The following is a 19,082-nucleotide window of genomic DNA, read 5'->3' as shown; positions in this document are numbered from 1 at the left end:
ACATAACAGAGTGGGGAAAGACTAAAAATTAAGAGGAATAATGCCATATCTGAGGAAAGGACAGAGTTGTATGTGACCAAACAGGAGGTATTGTGCTCGTGGGTCTTCCTTAGTTCTCTTGTCACAGTCTTTGCCTTGCCTTGGGAACAACTGCCTAGTTACAGAGCGTCAAAGCCTCCTCAAAGCTGCATTCGAGTCACAGCCTTTGGGTGCTCCTTGTAATCACTGGCCTGCTCTGGGATGATGTCTGAGTATCTTGCAGCAACCCAGTATGGCCCAAACTGATCTCATTATTTCCTTTTCCAAACACTTGCCTGCTCTTTCCTCTTTCTGTTGATGACGTCACTAGTCTTCAGTTTGCCCAGACACACATCTTTGATTTCCTTTTTCCCCAATGTAAGCTGTAAGATTTCTATTCCTATTGCTGATATTCTAGCCCAGATCTAGTCTGTTCCCTGTCTGAGGCTCTCCATACTCCAGTCCCTCCTATGTTCTAATGATTATGCTGCTCTCTTCAAAATGTTTAAATCATTTACCACAGTTCTCAAAACAAATCTCAAATTCCTCACTGTAGTTTCTTACAGGTTTCCCCACAGTCGGACTCTATTTTACTTTTCCAACCCTAATTTCAACACCCCCTGCCTTCTTTAATCTTCCCATGTCTGGAATGCTGCCACTGTACCCATGGCCTCCAAAACACCACAGGCCAACAATGAAGGAAACTGTAAAAGCCCCTGTGTCCTTGTCTTTTGAAGTAAAATGCTGACTCAAGAGCTAATGATTGGGAAATGTGAAGATGCAGAAACAAGGATAGCTATTGGGCTAGGGAACTGGTAACAGTTTAGACTATAATTCTGTCACAAAGCAGAATTACCAAACTCACAGTTCCCCTTAAAGATATAAAGGCCTGACACACATTCCCAAACTGTTTTTTACAGGAAGCAGACCCCCTCCTGATGAAAACTGCCAACCACAAGAACATAGACCATGGACTGGTTGAAACAGCCTGTTCCTGAAACACTATAGTGGGTCACAGTCTTGAGGTCATTGGCTCACAATGGCCCCCTTTTGCCTAGCAAAGCAATAAAAGCTACTCTTTCCTGTTTCACCGAAAACTCTTGTCTCCACGTTTCTATTCATCACCTCTGAACAGAGGCTGAATTTCAGCAACATTAACTTCTTTCCAATGTCAACTAAAAACATGCCAAGTTAAGTTTCATCTGAGGCAAAATGAAGACTACAGCCTGCGAGACAGCACCTCAGACAGCTCTGAGACTGCTCCAAAGGGGCAGTGGGGAAGGTCAATATATAAGGTTTTGGTGAAGGGGATTCAGTACAATTAAGCCCTCATTTTACAAAGGGTTTTCTGCTCCCCAGGAGGATCTGAGGTCCTCAGAAAGGGATTTAGTGCTTTTCTAGGTAATAGGAGATGAAAGGACTGGAATCATGAAATCAGTTCCTAAAAACATCCAGCTATCTAAAGACCTGTCCCACCAGACTCCTGGAGGAAAGAGTGCCTCACTCCACCCTGAACTCCCTCAGGGGGTGCTGAAGGTCAGTGGCTGCAGCAGCACGGGGCTCAGTCTCTGTAGAGGCCGATGGTGAATGCCCTCGTTCAGTGGTTGGCAATGCTCTTGGCAGGTGCCAGTTAGTAGCTGACAGCAAGAACCAAGCTCCAATTTCCCACTCCTCAGCTTTTGTGAATCTTATGCCATTCTATCCAATATTTTGACTGTTTGGCTATATTTAATTTCCTTCTAAATCATAAGCTCGTTTAGGTCAAGAAAAGCATATGCATCTTACTGTGTTCCCTCGGCTCCCAGTGCACCATGACCACAGCATAGACGGCTCAGTAACTATATGCTGCTAAGTCGCTTCAGTCGTGTCCGACTCTGTGCGACCCCAGAGACGGCAGCCCACCAGGCTCCCCTGTCCCTGGGATTCTCCAGGCACGAACACTGGAGTGGGTTGCCATTTCCTTCTCCACAGTAACTATATGAAGCATCATTAACTTCTCATCAGCAGAGGCAAGGAGTTTCCCCACCAGATGAAGTTTCACAAGTGTCAGAGTACTTCCATTAGTAGTATTTAAAGTAATGAATTAAAACTGAATATTAAGTGGAGGCCTCATAAAGTTAATTCTTATTCTCTACTATGGTCTTAATGGAACGTTAACCAAGGGGTATTAGATTCTGAAGGACTGGCCAAAATACTGGGGCTTGAGGTTAACTTAGAAGCGCTGTATCATCTTTCAGGTTATGGTTATTTCAATACTAGAACCAAAGTCAGGTGGAACTCTAAGAATTATTGGAAGGTAAATGTTTTCAACAATTTCATCATGACCACTTTACAGGCACTATTTCTAACTATATGTTCCAGAAAACAATATTTAAATAATTATTTCTGAAAATGTAGGTGAGTGTTTTTTAAAATGAAAACTCTTAAGAAGTATGAATTTGAACTCACAGGAAAAAGTCATTAAAGTTCAGCCTTCCTAAGTCAGGGACCTAGGATATTTAAATTAACTTCGTAATTATGGATTCAAATAAGACTAGAAAACCAGGTCTCAAACACAGTCCAAAATATTAGAAACTGGTCATAAAAGCAAGTGTTTTAATGGGCATCAGTCACCTACAAAACTACAGTATTCCCACACTGAGAAGAATGCATGGAATCAGCATTTAACACATGAACGTCCTGGCGGGTGACCCCATGGACTGCAGAACACCAGGTTTCCCTGTCCATCACCAACTCCTGGAGCAGGCTCAAACTCATGTCCATCTAGTCAGTGATGCCATCCAACCTTCACATCCTCTGTTGTCCCCTTCTCCTGCCTTCAATCTTTCCCAGCATCAGGGTCTTTTCCAATGAGTCAGTCCTTTGCATCGGGTGGCCAAAGTACTGGAGCTTCATGGAGAAGGCAATGGCAAACCACTCCAATACTCTTGCCTGGAAAATCCTATGGACGGAGGAGCCTGGTGGGCTGCAGTCCATGGGGTCGCTAAGAGTTGGACACAACTGAGCGACTTCACTTTCACTTTTCACTTTCATGCATTGGAGAAGGAAATGGCAACCCACTCCAGTGTTCTTGCCTGGAGAATCCCAGGGACGGGGGAGCCTGTTGGGCTACCGTCTGTGGGGTTGCACAGAGTCGGACACGACTGAAGTGACTTAGCAGCAGCAGCAGAGCAGAAAGTTACTTGACTATAGAGAATCTTTCTTGGTGATGTTATCTGCTGTAATAATTTCTCCTAGATATGTCTTGCAAATTATTATTGGAATTTAGTGTGTGTGTGTGTGTTTTATATGGTATTAATTAAACTTGTAACAATAAAATCTAAAAAAAAAAAAAAAAAAAACAAAGTACTGGAGCTTCAGCACCAGTTCTTCCAATGAATATTCAGAACTGATTTCCTTTAGAATTGACTGGTTTGATCTCCTTCAGTCCAAGGGAATCTCAAGAGTCTTCTCCAATACCACAGTTCAAAAGCATCAATTCTTCGGCGCTCAGGTTGTAGAGTCCAACTCTCACATCCATACATAACTACTGGAAAAACAATAGCTTTGACTAGATGGACCTTTGTCAGCAAAGTAATTTTTCTGCTTTTAAATATGCTGTCTAGGTTGGTCATAGCTTTTCTTCCAAGGAATAAGTGCGTCTTTTAATTTCATGGCTGCAATCACCATCTGCAGTGATTTTGGAGCCCCCCAAAATAAAAGTCTCTTACTGTTTTCATTGTTTCCCCATCTATTTGCCATAAAGTGATGGATCGGATGCCATGATCTTAGATTTTTGAATACTGAGTTTTAAGACAGCTTTTTCACTCTCCACTTTCACTTTCATCAAGAGCCTCTTTAGTTCCTCTTCTCCTTCTGCCATAAGGGTGCTGTCAACTACGTATCTGAGGTTATTCGTTTTTCTCTGGGCAATCTTGATTCCAGCTTGTGCTTCATCCAGCCCGGCATTTCGCATGATGTACTCTGCATAGGAGTTAGATAAGCAGAGTGACAACATACAGCCTTGATGTACTCCTTTCCCAATTTGGAACCAGTCTGTTGTTTCATGTCCAGTTCTAACTGTGGCTTCTTGACCTGCATACGGAATTCTTAGGAGGCAGGTAAGGTGGTCTGGTATTCCCAACTCTTTAAGAATTTTTCAGTTTGTTGTGATCCACACAGTCAAAGGCTTTGGTGTAGTCAATAAAGCAGGATATGTTTTTCTGGAACTCTTGCTTTTTCAGTGATCCAACGGATGTTGGCAATTTCACCTCTGCCTTTTCTACATCCACCTTGAACATCTGGACATTCTCAGTTTACGTACTGTTGAAGCCTGGCTTGGAGAATTTTGAGCATTACTTTGCTAGCATGTGAGATGAGTGCAACTGTGTGGTAGTTTGAATATTCTTTAGCATTAAAATGAAAACTGACCTTTTCCAGTCCTGCGGCCACTGCTGAGTTTTCCCAATTTGCTGACATACTGAGTGCCGCACTTTCACAGCATCATCTTTTAGGATGTGAAATAGCTCAACTGGAAATCCATCACCTCCACTAGCTCAAGGGCATATCCCCAGGCAACCAGAAGAAGAGGAGACTGCTTTATGCTCTGAGAAGGAAATTCACTTATCTGATCTGTAATTCAACAAGACTTATCTGATTTTGGTGATCCTTGATTAATCTTAGTAGAATAAACATGAACTCCAATACTGGAACCAATATTAGACCTTCAGTGTCCTTTAGATTATAGTCCATTTTGGGCAGAGCTGACCCCAGAAGTGTCTCTTATTCAAAGCTACCAGACTGCCTCTATGGCTGTGTATCTGGTATAGGAAAAGCAGCATGCATATTCAGTCGCTTCAGTCATGTCCGACTCATTGCAACCCTATGGACTGTAGCCCACCAGGCTTTGTCCATGGGATTTCCCAGGCAGGAACATTAGAATGAATTGCCATTTCCGTCTCCCCTCCAAGGTATCTTCCTACCCAGGGACTGAACCTGCGTCTCTTACGTCTCCTTCATTGACAGGCAGGTTCTTTACACCAGTGCTGCCTGGGAAGGCAGGGAAAGGAGAGATGCCACTAAAACAACTTGCCTCTTTGGCAGAATCAGAGGATGTTTAGTAACTATCTGTGTCGAATACCAATATTCTAGATCCTATTTTGAATAAAACTCCAGTGATTAAGAAATCAAAGACTCTTCAGGATTAGAAACTCTTGATTATAGGGTTCAGAATGCAAGAACACAAGGTCATGCACTGGGAGTACAGCTGTCTGCAGATTAGTGGTGCAGGGCTGTCCAGAGAGTACCTTAAAGCAAAAAGGATTCAGTTCAGTTCGGTCCCTCAGTCATGTCCAACTCTTTGTGACTCCATGGACTGCAGCATGCCAGGCGCCCCTGTCCATCACCAACTCCCAGAGTGCTCAAACTCATGTTCGTTGAGTCAGTGATGCCATCCAACCATCTCATCCTCTGTTGTCCCCTTTTCCTCCTGCCTTCAATTTTTCCCAGCATCAGGGTCTTTTCCAATGAGTCAGTTCTTCAAATCAGGTGGTCAAAGTATTGGAGCTTCAGCTTCAGCATCAGTCCTTCCAATGAATATTCAGGACTGACTTCCTTTAGGGTGGACTGGTTGGATCTCCTTGCAGCCCAAGGGACTCTCAAGAGTCTTCTCCAACACCACAGCTCAAAAGCATCAATTTTTTGGCCCTTAGCTTTCTTTAGAGTCCAACTCTCACATCCATACATGACCACTGGAAAAACCATAGCTTTGACTAGATGGACCTTTGTTGGCAAAGCAAGGTCTCTGCTTTTTAATATGCTGTCTAGGTTGGTCATAGCTTTTCTTCTAAAGATCAATCATCTTTAAATTTTCTAGCTGCAGTCACCATCTGCAGGGATTTTAGGGCCCAAGAAAATAAAGTCTCTCACTGCTTCCATTGTTTCCCCATCTGTTTGCTATGAAGTGATGGGACCGGATGCCATGGTCTTAGTTTTTTGAATGTTGGGTTTTAAGCCAACTTTTTCACTCTCTTTCACTTTCATCTAAAGGCTCTTTAGTTCCTCTTCACTTTCTGCCATAAGCTTGGTGTTATCTGTGTATCTGAGGTTGTTGATATTTCTTCCAGCAATCTTGATTCCAGCTTGTGCTTCTTCCAGCCTGGCATTTAGCATGATGTACTCTGCATATAAGTTAAATAAGCAGGGTGACAATATACAGCCTTGACGTACTCCTTTCCCATTTTGGAACCAGTCTGTTGTTTCATGTCCAGTTCTAACTGTTGATCTGAATATAGATTTCTCAGGAGGCAGGTAAGGTGGTCTGGTATTCCCAACTCTAACAATTTTCCATAGTTTGCTGTGATCTACACAGTCAAAGGCTTTGGTGCAGTCAATAAAGCAGATGTTTTTCTGGACTCTCTTGCTTTTTGATGATCCAACAGATGCTTGCAATTTGACCTCTGGTTCCTCTGCCTTTTCTAAAACCAGCTTGAACAACTGGAGGTTCTCAGTTCACATACTATTGAAGCCTTGCTTGGAGAATTTTGAGCATTACTTTGCTAGTACAAGAGATGAGTGCAATTGTGTGATACTTTGAACATTCTTTGGCATTGCCTTTCTTTGGGATTGGAATGAAAACTGACCTTTTCCAGTCCTGTGGCCACTGCTGAGTTTTCCAGATTTGCTGGCATATTGAGTGCAGCACTTTAACAGGAAGCACTGTTACAGCAGCTTCTCCAATCAGGAAGCTTCCATAAGCCTCTTATTTTTATCCCTTAGAGGGCAGGTTAACGAAATGAAAACCACAATCACAATTACAGCAAAAAAGATTAGGACACGTCCATACCTTTTGTAGGCATCTTGAGACACAGGCAGAAATCATAGTTGTGGAGGTACCGGGATGAATTACCAAAGAATGTAAAGTAACTGCTACATCTTGAACTGGGGATCCAAGCAATGGTCCTAGGTAAGGGGGAAAACTATATTAGGACTGTACTGTATTCAGTGAGGGGTAACTGAAATGTGTAAAGAGGCAGAGAACTTCCAGTGTCCTGCAAGTAAAGAGCTTTGAAGCGATCACACTGTTCTAAATAATAAATAAAAGGCAACAACTCTTACTGGATTGACTGGACAGGGGAGGACAAAGGGCAAACCACGGTCCCTAAGACTGGAGAGAGAGGTCAGTGCAGGGAGTTGCACTGAACTGTAATTGCTAAACTGTTTGAGGCTCAGAGTGGTCCAGTCAGAGTTAAAAACTCCAGGAGGACCCAGTCTTGGGGGTGGGGAGGGGCAGAATTTTGTGATCTCAAGTAGGTTCTCACAGTAAATATTAGAGATTCATGAGGGTGGTAGTGGAGAGGAATTCTTTCTGAAATACTCCAAGGCATTCTATTCTTAAGGTCGGCCCTCAGAGGAAACTAGTGTATCAGAGCCAAACCTGAAGGGGTATCAGAGCCTAGATGACTTGAGGGAAGCACCCAATTCCAGTCTACTCCAGCCCTTGTGTCCCACCTATGGGGGATGAAAGGACTGAGAAACAGCTGTGCAGCTCAGAGGTCAAGGGCACTGGCTAAGACGCAATCTTCGGGATACAGACACTCCCCCTCCCCCTCACCTCACCACCATAGTACTAAAGGCCAGTTTAGAGCAGTCCCTTTTACCCAGTGTATCCTATCTGGCTATCAGGAAAAATGCTGAAGGGCAAAGAGCACAATATGAACACAGAGAGCAAGCATCAGAACCAGACATGAAAGGAATACTGAATGATCACACTGAGAATATAAACTGTGATTAACATGCTAAGGGCTGTAACAGACAAAGGGCACTAAGAATAGATGATCATGATAGCAGAGGGACAGAAGTCCTAAGAAACAACAGAAAGAAATGCCTCAGATCAATAACACTGTAACAGAAAGGAAGAAGACCACTGACGCGCTCAGATGGGACACGGCTGAGGAAAGTCTGAGTTAGAAGATATATCAGAAGAAACCTCCAAAACTGAAAAGCAAAGTGAATGAAAGACTGAAAAAAACAGAACAGAACATGCAATACTGTGGGACAACCACAGGGTGTGACATACGCATGATGGAGAGAAACAGGGAGAAAATACCCCCAAAGTTAGAAAGGAAGAATGAAATAACTTGTTATCAGAAGGGGTTGAAAGTGAGACTCATGCTTACTCTGATTTGACTACCTCACCTTGGAGGCACGCACTGTGAACGCCATTTTCAAAGGCCTCTCGGGAGGCCTGCGAGAGGTCTCCGGCAACACTTGCTGCATACTCGATAACGGGCAGAAGAGATGCTGTTTCCATGGGTTTTGCTTCCAGTTCTACAGTCACAAGATGCCGTTTGTCTCCTAAAGTTCTATCTAAGGTATCTGAAACAAATTGAATATAGTACCTCAGAGATCTGTTCTGGAAAGGTGTCAAGGTGCCACAACTGGCAAAATCAAGTCCAGCAAGTTGATTACAGTCAATAAGTTCAAGGTCTCGTGGAAGATAAAGTGGAAGAGAATACCAATAAAGACACTAAGCACAGTATAAAAATGGCAGAGTAAATAGTTCTATCAAGAAAGCGTAGATTCTATGTTTATCAATGTTAAACACCTGCTCTCAATCACCTATTAATAGTGCTTCAGTGTTAGGGTGTATTAAGGCAGATGAACACACAAGTTCTGACATGGAGATCATACATCTAAACATTTATGTGACCGAAATTCTTTTAAGCACAAAATTTTTACTTAAAACACTTATTGAGTACAATAGGTTATCTAATGAAAATTAAAAGGTTTTTAACCTTGACAACAAACAGTTAAATTTCATACTGTTCAAGCAATATATTCTTTATTTAATATTTATGATTTCTTCCCTCCAAAAATACTGATCTATTTGTTAAAATGAAAATGGTATCCTTCATTTGTCAACAAGCAACTGTGGTCAGTGAAACTGAGTGGGGCCCTGTGGGGCTCTCTGACATGGAGGCCCTTTTGTCCCCCATTTCTTGTAGGCAAGACTCCAGCCTCTATGACCTTCCCTGAGTTCCCCAGGGCAGATTTGGAACTGTTGCTAATCAAGGGAGAAGCAGTCAAGAAACCACTTGTTCAGTTCAGTTGCTCAGTCACGTCCGACTCTGCGACCCCATGAACCACAGCACTCCAGGCCTCCCTGTCCATCACCAACTCCCGGAGTTCACCCAAACCCATGTCCATCGAGTTGGTGATGCCATCCAGCCATCTCATCCTCCGTCGTCCCCTTCTTCTCCCGCTCTCAATCTTTCCCAGCATCAGGGTCTTTTCAAATGAGTCAGCTCTTCACATCAGGTGGCCAAAATATTGGCGTTTCAGCTTGAACATCAGTCCTTCCAATGAACACCCAGGACTAATACCTACTGATACCTACTAGAGGAACTGCTGAGAAGTAAGGTCTACACATAGCCAACTTCATAACAAAGCTGACAAGCTGTTTTCTTGCCAATCTTGTTGGTGTTAAGGGCATCTCGTCTTTTAACTCGCGTGACCCTAATCACTGAGAATCTTTTAATATGTTCATGGGCCTTCGGCCTCTTTTGTGAAATGTCTGTTCAACCTTTTTTGCTCACTTTTCTACTTCATTGGTTGCCATGTTTTTAGTGATTTTTGGATTCTAATCTGTCAGTTTTATATGAGGCAAATATCTTCTCTCAGTGTATCTTTTTGCTTTCACTATATTCTAATACCTTCTTAATTTCAGTAACATCAAATTTACTAATCTTTTAGTTCATAGTTTCAGCCTTACCTGGTTCAGTTCTCCTATACTGTCTTCCAAAAATTTGAAAGTTTAAAAGCTTTCATAAAGCACTGGGGTTTTCTTTCTTTCCTCTTTTGCATGCATTAGCATTTATTCTCTTTATTCTTCTGTCCTCAAAGGGAGACTTTCCAACTCTCTCCTCTTATTTAGGCTTTTAAATTCAACTGGAATTGAGGTTTAGATACAGAATGTGGGAGGAATCTAAATCTTTTCCCATGTGGATAGTTTGTCCAGGCCCATTTATTGAAATTCAGTCCGCCCTTTTCCACTGAGCTTCAATATCACTCTGTGAAAGGTGCATTTTCATATAGATATGTGTGCTTCTAAGCTCTCTGGTTTGTTTCCCCAGTATATTTGTCTGTTCCTAGCTTGATCAACTAATCAGTATCATAATGACTGCTTTTATAATAAGTACTAAAGTCTGATACACTTCTTTGGGTAGAACTGGCACCCTCATGCTATTCAGTCCTCGTATCTATGAACAGTATGGTTCTTATCTATAGTCTTCTTTCATTCTCTTTTTCAAAAAATTTATTTGGCTGCACCAGGTCTTAGTTGCAGCATGCACAACCTTTAGCTCTGGCATGTGAACTCTCAGCTGTGGTACGTGGGATCTATTAATAGTTCCCAGCCCAGGGATCACAGTCCCGGCCCCAGGCATTAGAAGCACAATCTTAGCCCCTGGACCACCAGGGAAGTCTCATGAATAGTATGGTTTCCCACTGAACTTCGGTCTTCTTTAATGCCTGTACATTTTGATGATTTTCTAGATGTACACAAATGTAACCTGTGCCTCAACAGCATGTGATCACTGGTGGTCTGACTGTTCAGTCAAGGTGTGGTCTAACAAGCTGCAGCATCTGGTTACTAGCTTTTCACTTTAAAACTAATAAGCAATTTAGAAGGAGACACTTGAAGGCTATGCAAATATGTTATTTAACAACGTACACAATATTAACTATTTGCAAAATGACGATTTTCTATTCCAACCCTCCTCCTCAACATCTAACGGTCAGCACTTGGCATTTCAGTGTAAGGAAAAGCCGTCTCTTCTTGTTGATCTATTATCGGTATGGCCTCATGAATTCTAGCTTTCTGTCAATGGCTTAATTATTGTTCTTAGCTATTCTAGAGCTCAAATTAACCCACAGTTAGCCAGTGCAGCCTCTTCAGGTTGGTTCCTATGTCCTTATGACACAACCCCATCAGTTTTTTGAACATTTCCTTTCTTTTCCAGATAACATTCCATTGCTTATTTTTGAAAGTTTCCTATTTCTTACTAATACTTTTTAATCCCCTTTCTTATTTCTTCAAAAACAATATTTTATATACTCTGTACTTGGTAATTCCGGTATCAGAAGCCTTTACTGGTCTGCCTGTGAGGTTTATTGTTTCTACTGCTTTCTTTTTGCTCACTGTGCCTTTTCTCAAGGTTTTATTATTTTAAAACTTAAAAAAAAAATTGTGCGTTCATTTTACTTTGTGGGATCTTTGAGGCCTGGATTGAGGGTACATTTACCTGAAGATCCCAATGTTTGCTTTCTCAAGGCTCCTTGGTCTATCACCAACCAAGAGGACTTCACACTAAGTTCTTCTTGGCTTGGAGTTTTATAGATTATACTGGTTCTATGAACTTAGGCTGAAAATGCCTATGGTTACAAATCCTCAGAAATTCTGCCCCTTTGTCAAAAGCCAGTCAGATAAGTTTCCTTGTCACCTTCTTTTATGGAGAAGACTTTCCATATTGTTTCCATGAGAATGTGGCTCTCAAGCAGCAAGTTAACTATGACCACAGATTTCTCCAGAATAGCTAGTGGCTTAGGTGCTGAGTTATTTTCCAAGATTCCTGTTCCACCTTCCTTTCTTTAACCTCTGGAAGTTTCCATCATATTCTAACCACTTCAGACATTAATTTGAGACAGGGTATTTATATTTTCCAAGCATCTTGTTTTTCCAAATATAAAGTCCAGAAAGAGAAATCATCATGTCATTTGTCATCATGCACCTAATCCTGCTTAATTTTTCAAGTTTCAATGAAAAGTAATCACCTGGCCTATTTACAAACCGCTGAAGTGATTAAAAGACGCTTACTCCTTGGAAGAAAAGTTATGACCAACCTAGACAGCATATTCAAAAGCAGAGACATTACTTTGCCGACTAAGGTCCGTCTAGTCAAGGCTATGGTTTTTCCAGTAGTCATGTATGGATGTGAGAGTTGGACTGTGAAGAAGGCTGAGCACCGAAGAATTGATGCTTTTGAACTGTGGTGTTAGAGAAGACTCTCGAGAGTCCCTTGGACTGCAAGGAGATCCAACCAGTCCATTCTGAAGGAGATCAACCCTGGGGTTTCTTTGGAAGGAATGATGCTAAAGCTGAAACTCCAGTACTTTGGCCACCTCATATGAAGAGTTGACTCATTGGAAAAGGCTCTGATGCTGGGAGGGATTGGGGGCCGGAGGAGACGGGGACAACCGAGGATGAGATGGCTGGATGGCATCACTGACTCGATAGACGTGAGTCTGAGTGAACTCCGGGAGGTGGTGATGGACAGGGAGGCCTGGCATGCTGCGATTCACGGGATAGCCAAGAGTCGGACACGACTGAGCGACTGAACTGAAGTGCTTAAAAGTTCCTAGTTATGCTAAACATCTCTTTTCTGTATTTTTTCACAAACCTGTCCAAGTTTTCTTATTGTGGGGATGGGAATAACTGTCATGTTCTTTTACTTAAGGGAACCAAACTGCAAAGATCATATGTAGAAAAAGCATGAATTCTTACATTTTGGCACAGAAATATAAAAACTTCAGTTTCCCAAGAATACCATCAGCACAAGATCACCATGTTTATTAAATAGAGAAAATTATTTTCCACTCTATGTTTTTTCTTTTTAAAATTTTAAAATTATCTGTAATTTTGCTGAGATATAATTGACATACAGCACTGTAGGAGTTTCAGGTGTATAACACAAGGATTTAACTTACATAGATCATGAAATAATTACCACAATTAGTTTGGTGAACATCTACCATCTCATATAGATACAACATTAAAGAAATAGAAAAAGACTTTTCCTTTGTGATGAGGACTCTTATGATATATTCTCTTAACTTTCACTTATAATGTACAGCACTATTAATTATCTTTATCATGGTGTACATCACATCCCTTGTACTTATTTATCTTATAACTGGAAGTCGGTACCATTTGACTCCCTTCTAATTCTACCTTCCCCACTCCCCATTTCTATTATTTTATGGAGTAAAAACTGGCACACCAACTTCATATTCTTATACTCATTCTGGTATTGAAGACCAGGATGAGCTGTCTACTTCAATGGTTAATCCCACTGTGTACCTGCTTGACGAGTGGCTCAGCCAGTATATGTAATAAATGAGTGGCAATGAAATAGGGCCATGCCTAAAGCAAACAAATTCTAAAAAAACAAGAAAACACACATAAAACCTGTCCTCACTGATGGAAGACACTAGTGAATATAAACCCTGCTTTATGAAACTAAACTAAGAGATGCAGCAAACAGATCCTGGAGAGAAAGAGAGCAACAAGGACCAGGAAATTCTAAATGTTTTATTTACCTGTGGCACGAACTGAATTTAGGATGGCCTCCCGGTATGCCACCTGGAGGGGCCCGAGATAGGTTTCCAGTCCATACTCCCTCTTGATTCGGTCATGAATAATTTCAATATGTAACTCCCCCATGCCACAAAGGACAGTCTGGGTAAAAGAGGAAGAAAACAAAACAAAGGTCAAGGAAAAATTGTTTATCACAAAACACTAAATAAAGGTATGATATCAATATATTTTATTTCCCATTACTTACAAACAAAATTTCTCCTGTAAACTTTTTTTGGCTCCTACATCAAAACACTGTTTTTAACTTCTCTGACTGTAATAATAAATCAATTGAAAGTGAATCACAAGGGTGGTCCAGGGCTAAGATTCCACATTCCCAACGGAGGGGGCCTGGGTTTGATCCCTGGCCGGGTAACTAGTCAGTGCTCATGCCACGATGAAGATCCCATGTGCCACCACTAACAGGCAGTGCAGCCAGTCTCTTACTCTGTGATAGCTGGGTTATTGGCTGGCTAAGTGGCATTCTAACCAGAACCATGCTTCCCAACCACAAAGCTAAGTTCTAGTCAATGGAATGTAAGTATCAATGATGTTGTCAACTTCTAGGTTATATCTTTAAGGATAAATAAAACCATTCTCTTAATGAAGATGTAGATAACTATCTTGAAACATGAATGAGGGCAACATCTTGTGAATGAGGGAAATAACCCCTCTCCCAAACCCTAGCAATCACATGGCTATTTCCCAACCATCCTAGACACCTTAACCTTACAGTTTTGTGGGCAGTCAAAACTACTAGAGTAATATGACCCAGCAATCCCACTGCTGGGCATACACACCAAGGAAACCAGAATTCAAAGAGACACGTGTACCCCAATGTTCATCACAGCACTGTTTATAATAGCCAGGACATGGAAGCAACCTAGATGTCCATCAGCACATGGATGGATATGAAAGCTGTGGTACATATATACAATGGAGTGTTACTCAGCCATTAAAAAGAATACATTTGAATCAGTTCTAATGAGGTGGATGAAACTGGAGCCTATTATACAGAGTGAAGTAAGCCAGAAAGAAAAACACCAATACAGTATACTAATGCATATATATGGAATTTATAAAGATGGTAACAATAACCCTGTATGCGAGACAGCAAAAGAGATACGGATGTATAGAACAGTCTTTTGGACTCTGTGGGAGAGGGCAAGGATTGGATGGTTTGGAAGAATGGCATTGAAACATGTATATTATCATATATGAAATGGATCACCAGTCCAGGTTCAATGCATGATACAGGGTGCTCGGGGCTGGTGCACTGGGATGACCCAGAGGGATGGGATGGGGAGGGAGGTGGGAGGGGGGTTCAGGATGGGGAACACATGTACACCCATGGCAGATTCATGTCAATGTATGGCAAAACCAAAACCATATTGTAAAGTAATTAGCCTCCAAAATATATATAAATAAATAAAATTTTTTAAAAAAATAAATAAAAGCAGGCCATATTAAATTTAACAAAATTCAGATTATAACAATATGTGACTACTCATGGAATAAACAAAGAATGAAAAAAAAAAAAACTACTAGAGTAGCTTGAACCTTTAAGTGACAGAGAAACTGACTTTTATCTTTTTTGAACCGATGTCATTTTGGGTCCTTGTTAGAACAGCCAAATTTGCATTAAAACATTTAAAAAAAAAAACCCAGAAAACAAAATAACACAAAAATAGTTATTCCTGAAGGTCTTTGTATATGGGAGAGTACAGTGCAAGTAATTCTATTTGCCCCATTTTATTCATATACTATCTGTATAGTGAAACATTAACTTTAACCCCAAAAGAGATCTGGCCCTTGCCTTTAGCTACTGGAAAGTTATCTCTAGGCCAAAATGCTCCCTTATAGAAGTGTCTTTGCTTGCCTGGTGCCTTTGTCCACCGGACAGTCTAACAATACGACTTACGAAACAGGTTTTGGAATAGCCAGACCCATTCACAACCTAGAGAGTGAAGGCAGTAGCCCAAACCTACAAGAGGCACGAGAGATTAAATGTCAACCACATAGGCAGTATGTGACTATGTTCCAGCAAAATCTCTGGACATTGAAGGCTTAGGTGAGCTTCCCTGGCTGGCAGTACTCCACAGAGTCAAGAGGATGAAGAAAGCTTTGCATTTAGAACTCTCCCAGACTTTGCCCTATGTGTCTCTTCCTTGGCTGTTTCTGATTTGTTTCTTTTCAGTGTAAAAAAACTGTAAGAAACAATAAAAGACTATTTGGTATATGACTGTGATACTTTAAGTTAAAAAAGTAAATTATTTGGAAAGAAGCAAGTTGCTGAATAATACAAATAGAACAACTTGCTATATATCTGTACATATATATTTAGAAATATGTATATATATATATAAAATGCTTTATAACATGGCATGGCAGAAAAATGGATGTTTGGAAAAGTGTGAAAGGCTATTCACTGATTATCTGTGTAGAACAGGATTGAAAGACTGAAAGGGAAACTTTTAATTCTTTACTTTGTCCACTTGCACGTTATTTTTTAAAAAATATGTATTGGTGGTTTTTAAATAAAGTTCCTATTGCGATCGCTGTTGCAGCTTCAGAATCAATTAAACTAAGCTGCTTCATCATTTAGTTGGCATTTAGGAAACAAAAGTACTTCACACTTTTCAGATTAACTAAAATGAGCTTATCCTTTTTACAGGCAAATTTATAATCTTTTAAAGGAACTTTTTCTTTCCTTTCTTTTTTTTTTTTTTTACCACTTGAATGCTGGAAAATCTCCATTGATTCCCCAAGCTCATTTATTTTATTTTATTTTTTTTTAAATTTTAAAATCTTTAATTCTTACATGTGTTCCCAAACATGAACCCCCCTCCCACCTCCCTCCCCATAACATCTCTGTGGGTCATCCCCATGCACCAGCCCCAAGCATGCTGTATCCTGCATCAGACATAGACTGGCGATTCAATTCTTACATGATAGTATACATGATAGAATGCAAAGGAACTTTTTCTCGATATTTTATATAACTCTACTCTGCTTCCCTAAAAAGATGTAGAACGAACATGTGTTCTTCTACTATACCATAATGCACAGTGCAGTCCTGTACCACTTTAGACTCTATATTTCTTCCCATACTGTTGGCCACAATCTGTCACTTCTCATCCATTTTAAGTGTGTTATCATCATTAAAAGTATCTTTGCATCCTCCCTTTAGTAAACCGTTTCTGTAAGTTTTAGCCTAAGAGGCTCAAAGTGTTGTCTTGGGGTTGAAAATTTTATTTCAAAATTTCACAAAAGGCTGTGTTCTGGAAGATAAAAATGTTGGAGAGTAGTTTTTATAAGTAAGGTATAATCATGGTGAGGAATTAAGGAGAATTTAGCTTGACAGTAAAAATAATAATCAGAAATTTATATTATCAGAGAGCCAAAGCAGAAGGCCTTTTCTTTCAGGTGCATGGAAAAATCAATGCTTTAGACAAATGCACTTAAAAACTCTCTTGCACACAAACATTATTATTGAAAGATTTGGGGAATTAAATAATAATATGCGTACTTGTCCAGAATCAGGATCTAGCTTCACTTTCAAACTGGGATCTTCACGCTGAAGGCATTTCAATGCATGATCCAAATCTAGAGGATAAACAGTAACTGTTACCTTTACATTTTATTTTTTAAGATAAGGTACTACAATGACAGTTATTTCACACAGCCAGAAATGTTTTATAGAGAATTTTAAAAAGTGACAAGACAGTGATGGGAGGTTACTTGAGATTTAGTGACCTGGAAAGACCTGTCCATGATGATTTAGATAAAGACATAAACCAGAAAGAATGATGTGCTAAGTAAAATCCCAGAGAAAAAGAATTCCAGATAGAGGAAATGGCTGTGCAAGGAATGGTTTCTACTGAAGAAACAAGAAGGCCAGTGTAATGGTAGATAAAAGAAAGAGCGGCATCAGATGAGGAGATGTGTGACAGAGATCAATCACATCATGAAAGGTTTGAAGGCCATGGTGAAGTCTGGATTTGCACTGGGAAGCCATTGAAAGGTTTTACATGGGACAGTAACATCATCTGCTTATACTCTGCAAAGGTTAAGAAGCTAACAAAAAAGCCTTCAGAAACAAATACGAAGAAGCTAAATTATATCATGAATAAAGAGATGCTAATGTGCCTACTCTACGATGAATGATCACACCAAAGAAGAATACAGCTGACCCTTGAATAACATGGATTTGATGCAGGTCTTCTTATATGCGAAGTCAGATATGGAGGAACCAAGTACAGGAAGGGCCAACTATAATTTCAACATTCAGAAAACTAAGATCATGGCATCTGGTCCCATCACTTCATGGCAAACAGGTGGGGAAACAATGCAAACAGTGAAAGACTTTATTTTCTTGGGCTCCAAAATCACTGCAGACGGTGAATGCAGCCATGAAATTAGAAGACGCTTGCTCCTTGGAAGAAAAGCTATGACCAACCTAGACAGCATATTAAAAAACAGACATTACTTTGCCAACAAAGGTCCGTCTAGCCAAAGCTATGGTTTTTCCAGTAGTCATGTATGGATGTGAGAGTTGGACTATAGAGAAAGCTGAGCACCAAAGAACTGATGCTTTTGAACTGTGGTGTTGGAGAGGACACTTGAGAGTCCCATGTGCAGCAAGGCGATAAACCAGTCCATCCTAAAGGAAATCAGTCCTGAATATTCATTGGAAGGACTGATGCTGAAGCTGAAACTCCAATACTTTGGCCACCTGATGTGAAGAACTGACTCACTGGAAAAGACCATGATGCTGGGAAAGATGGAAAGCAGGAGGAGAAGGGGACAACAGAGGATGAGATGGTTGGATGGTATCACAATTTGATGGACATGAGTTTGGGCAAAACTCTGGGAGTTGGGTGATAAACAGGGAAGCCTGATGTGCTGCAGTCCATGGGTCACAAACAGTTGGACACAACTGAGCGACTGAATTGAAATGCTGAACTCAATGACATAAAATGACATAAAAAATCTTTTGAAGTAAAATGTAACTATTTAATCTAAATTTTCAGAGCACTAATTAATTGATGCACCAAGACTACTTGTACCTGGCTGCTTAGCCATTGATGGAGGTTCTATGGTACAGAAGAAAACAGGTTCTGGAATCTCCACGCCAGCCAATAAAAGCCTCTCTGTTTCATTGTTTTCTTTCTGCTTCTTTTCTCCCTCCCTTCTGGCTCGACGAGATGCAGCTAATGCGCTGGACTTGGATGAGACAATGGTGTCTCCAGTAGCAGTCTGCAAGCAAACAAGATGCATGAACACAACAGGCAAGCCCTCAGCTTTCACCAAAAACCATGAAAACCAAAGAAAAATTTAATGCAGCACTTTCTCCTCATCAAAACCTAAAAGAGACTAATTCACTAAGCTGCTTATAACTGTACATTCGTAAAGCTAATTTAACTTATAGACGAATTCTATCCAAAACACTGCTGTTGTAAATTCTAACAATAAAACACTCCTGGAGGAAGACAATAATAAAACACACATACAACAAAAAATACATTTAAAATTCATCTGGCAAATCAAATTTATCTTTGAGCAAAAGAGACAAAAATTCTTGCCCTTACAAGACTTCATTAGGAAAATATCCTCACTTTTTACATAATCAGTTATAAAGTTAAATTTTCTGAAGTTATCAAGAAAGCAA

At 40.5% G+C, this 19,082-nt stretch overlaps 1 protein-coding gene across 2 annotated transcripts in view; it reads right to left on the bottom strand.

Annotated features, from left to right (window-relative positions):
* GFM2 (GTP dependent ribosome recycling factor mitochondrial 2) overlaps positions 1-19,082 on the bottom strand; it is a 51,271-nt gene that overhangs the window by 2,245 nt on the left and 29,944 nt on the right. For both annotated transcript variants that reach the window (XM_068990602.1, XM_068990603.1), the window contains 5 exons: positions 18,481-18,670; positions 16,941-17,017; positions 13,375-13,513; positions 8,194-8,373; positions 6,842-6,957 (listed from right to left, as the gene is read on the bottom strand). In XM_068990602.1, coding sequence (XP_068846703.1) covers positions 6,842-6,957; positions 8,194-8,373; positions 13,375-13,513; positions 16,941-17,017; positions 18,481-18,670 — 702 coding nt within the window. The remainder of the gene's footprint in view (positions 1-6,841; positions 6,958-8,193; positions 8,374-13,374; positions 13,514-16,940; positions 17,018-18,480; positions 18,671-19,082) is intronic.

The sequence above is a fragment of the Capricornis sumatraensis genome, chromosome 18, assembly GCF_032405125.1.
Source record: "Capricornis sumatraensis isolate serow.1 chromosome 18, serow.2, whole genome shotgun sequence".
In the NCBI taxonomy this organism is placed as follows: Eukaryota; Metazoa; Chordata; class Mammalia; order Artiodactyla; family Bovidae; genus Capricornis; species Capricornis sumatraensis.
Note: the sequence above shows the minus strand (reverse complement) of the source record. Positions and strands in the feature narration are given on the sequence as shown.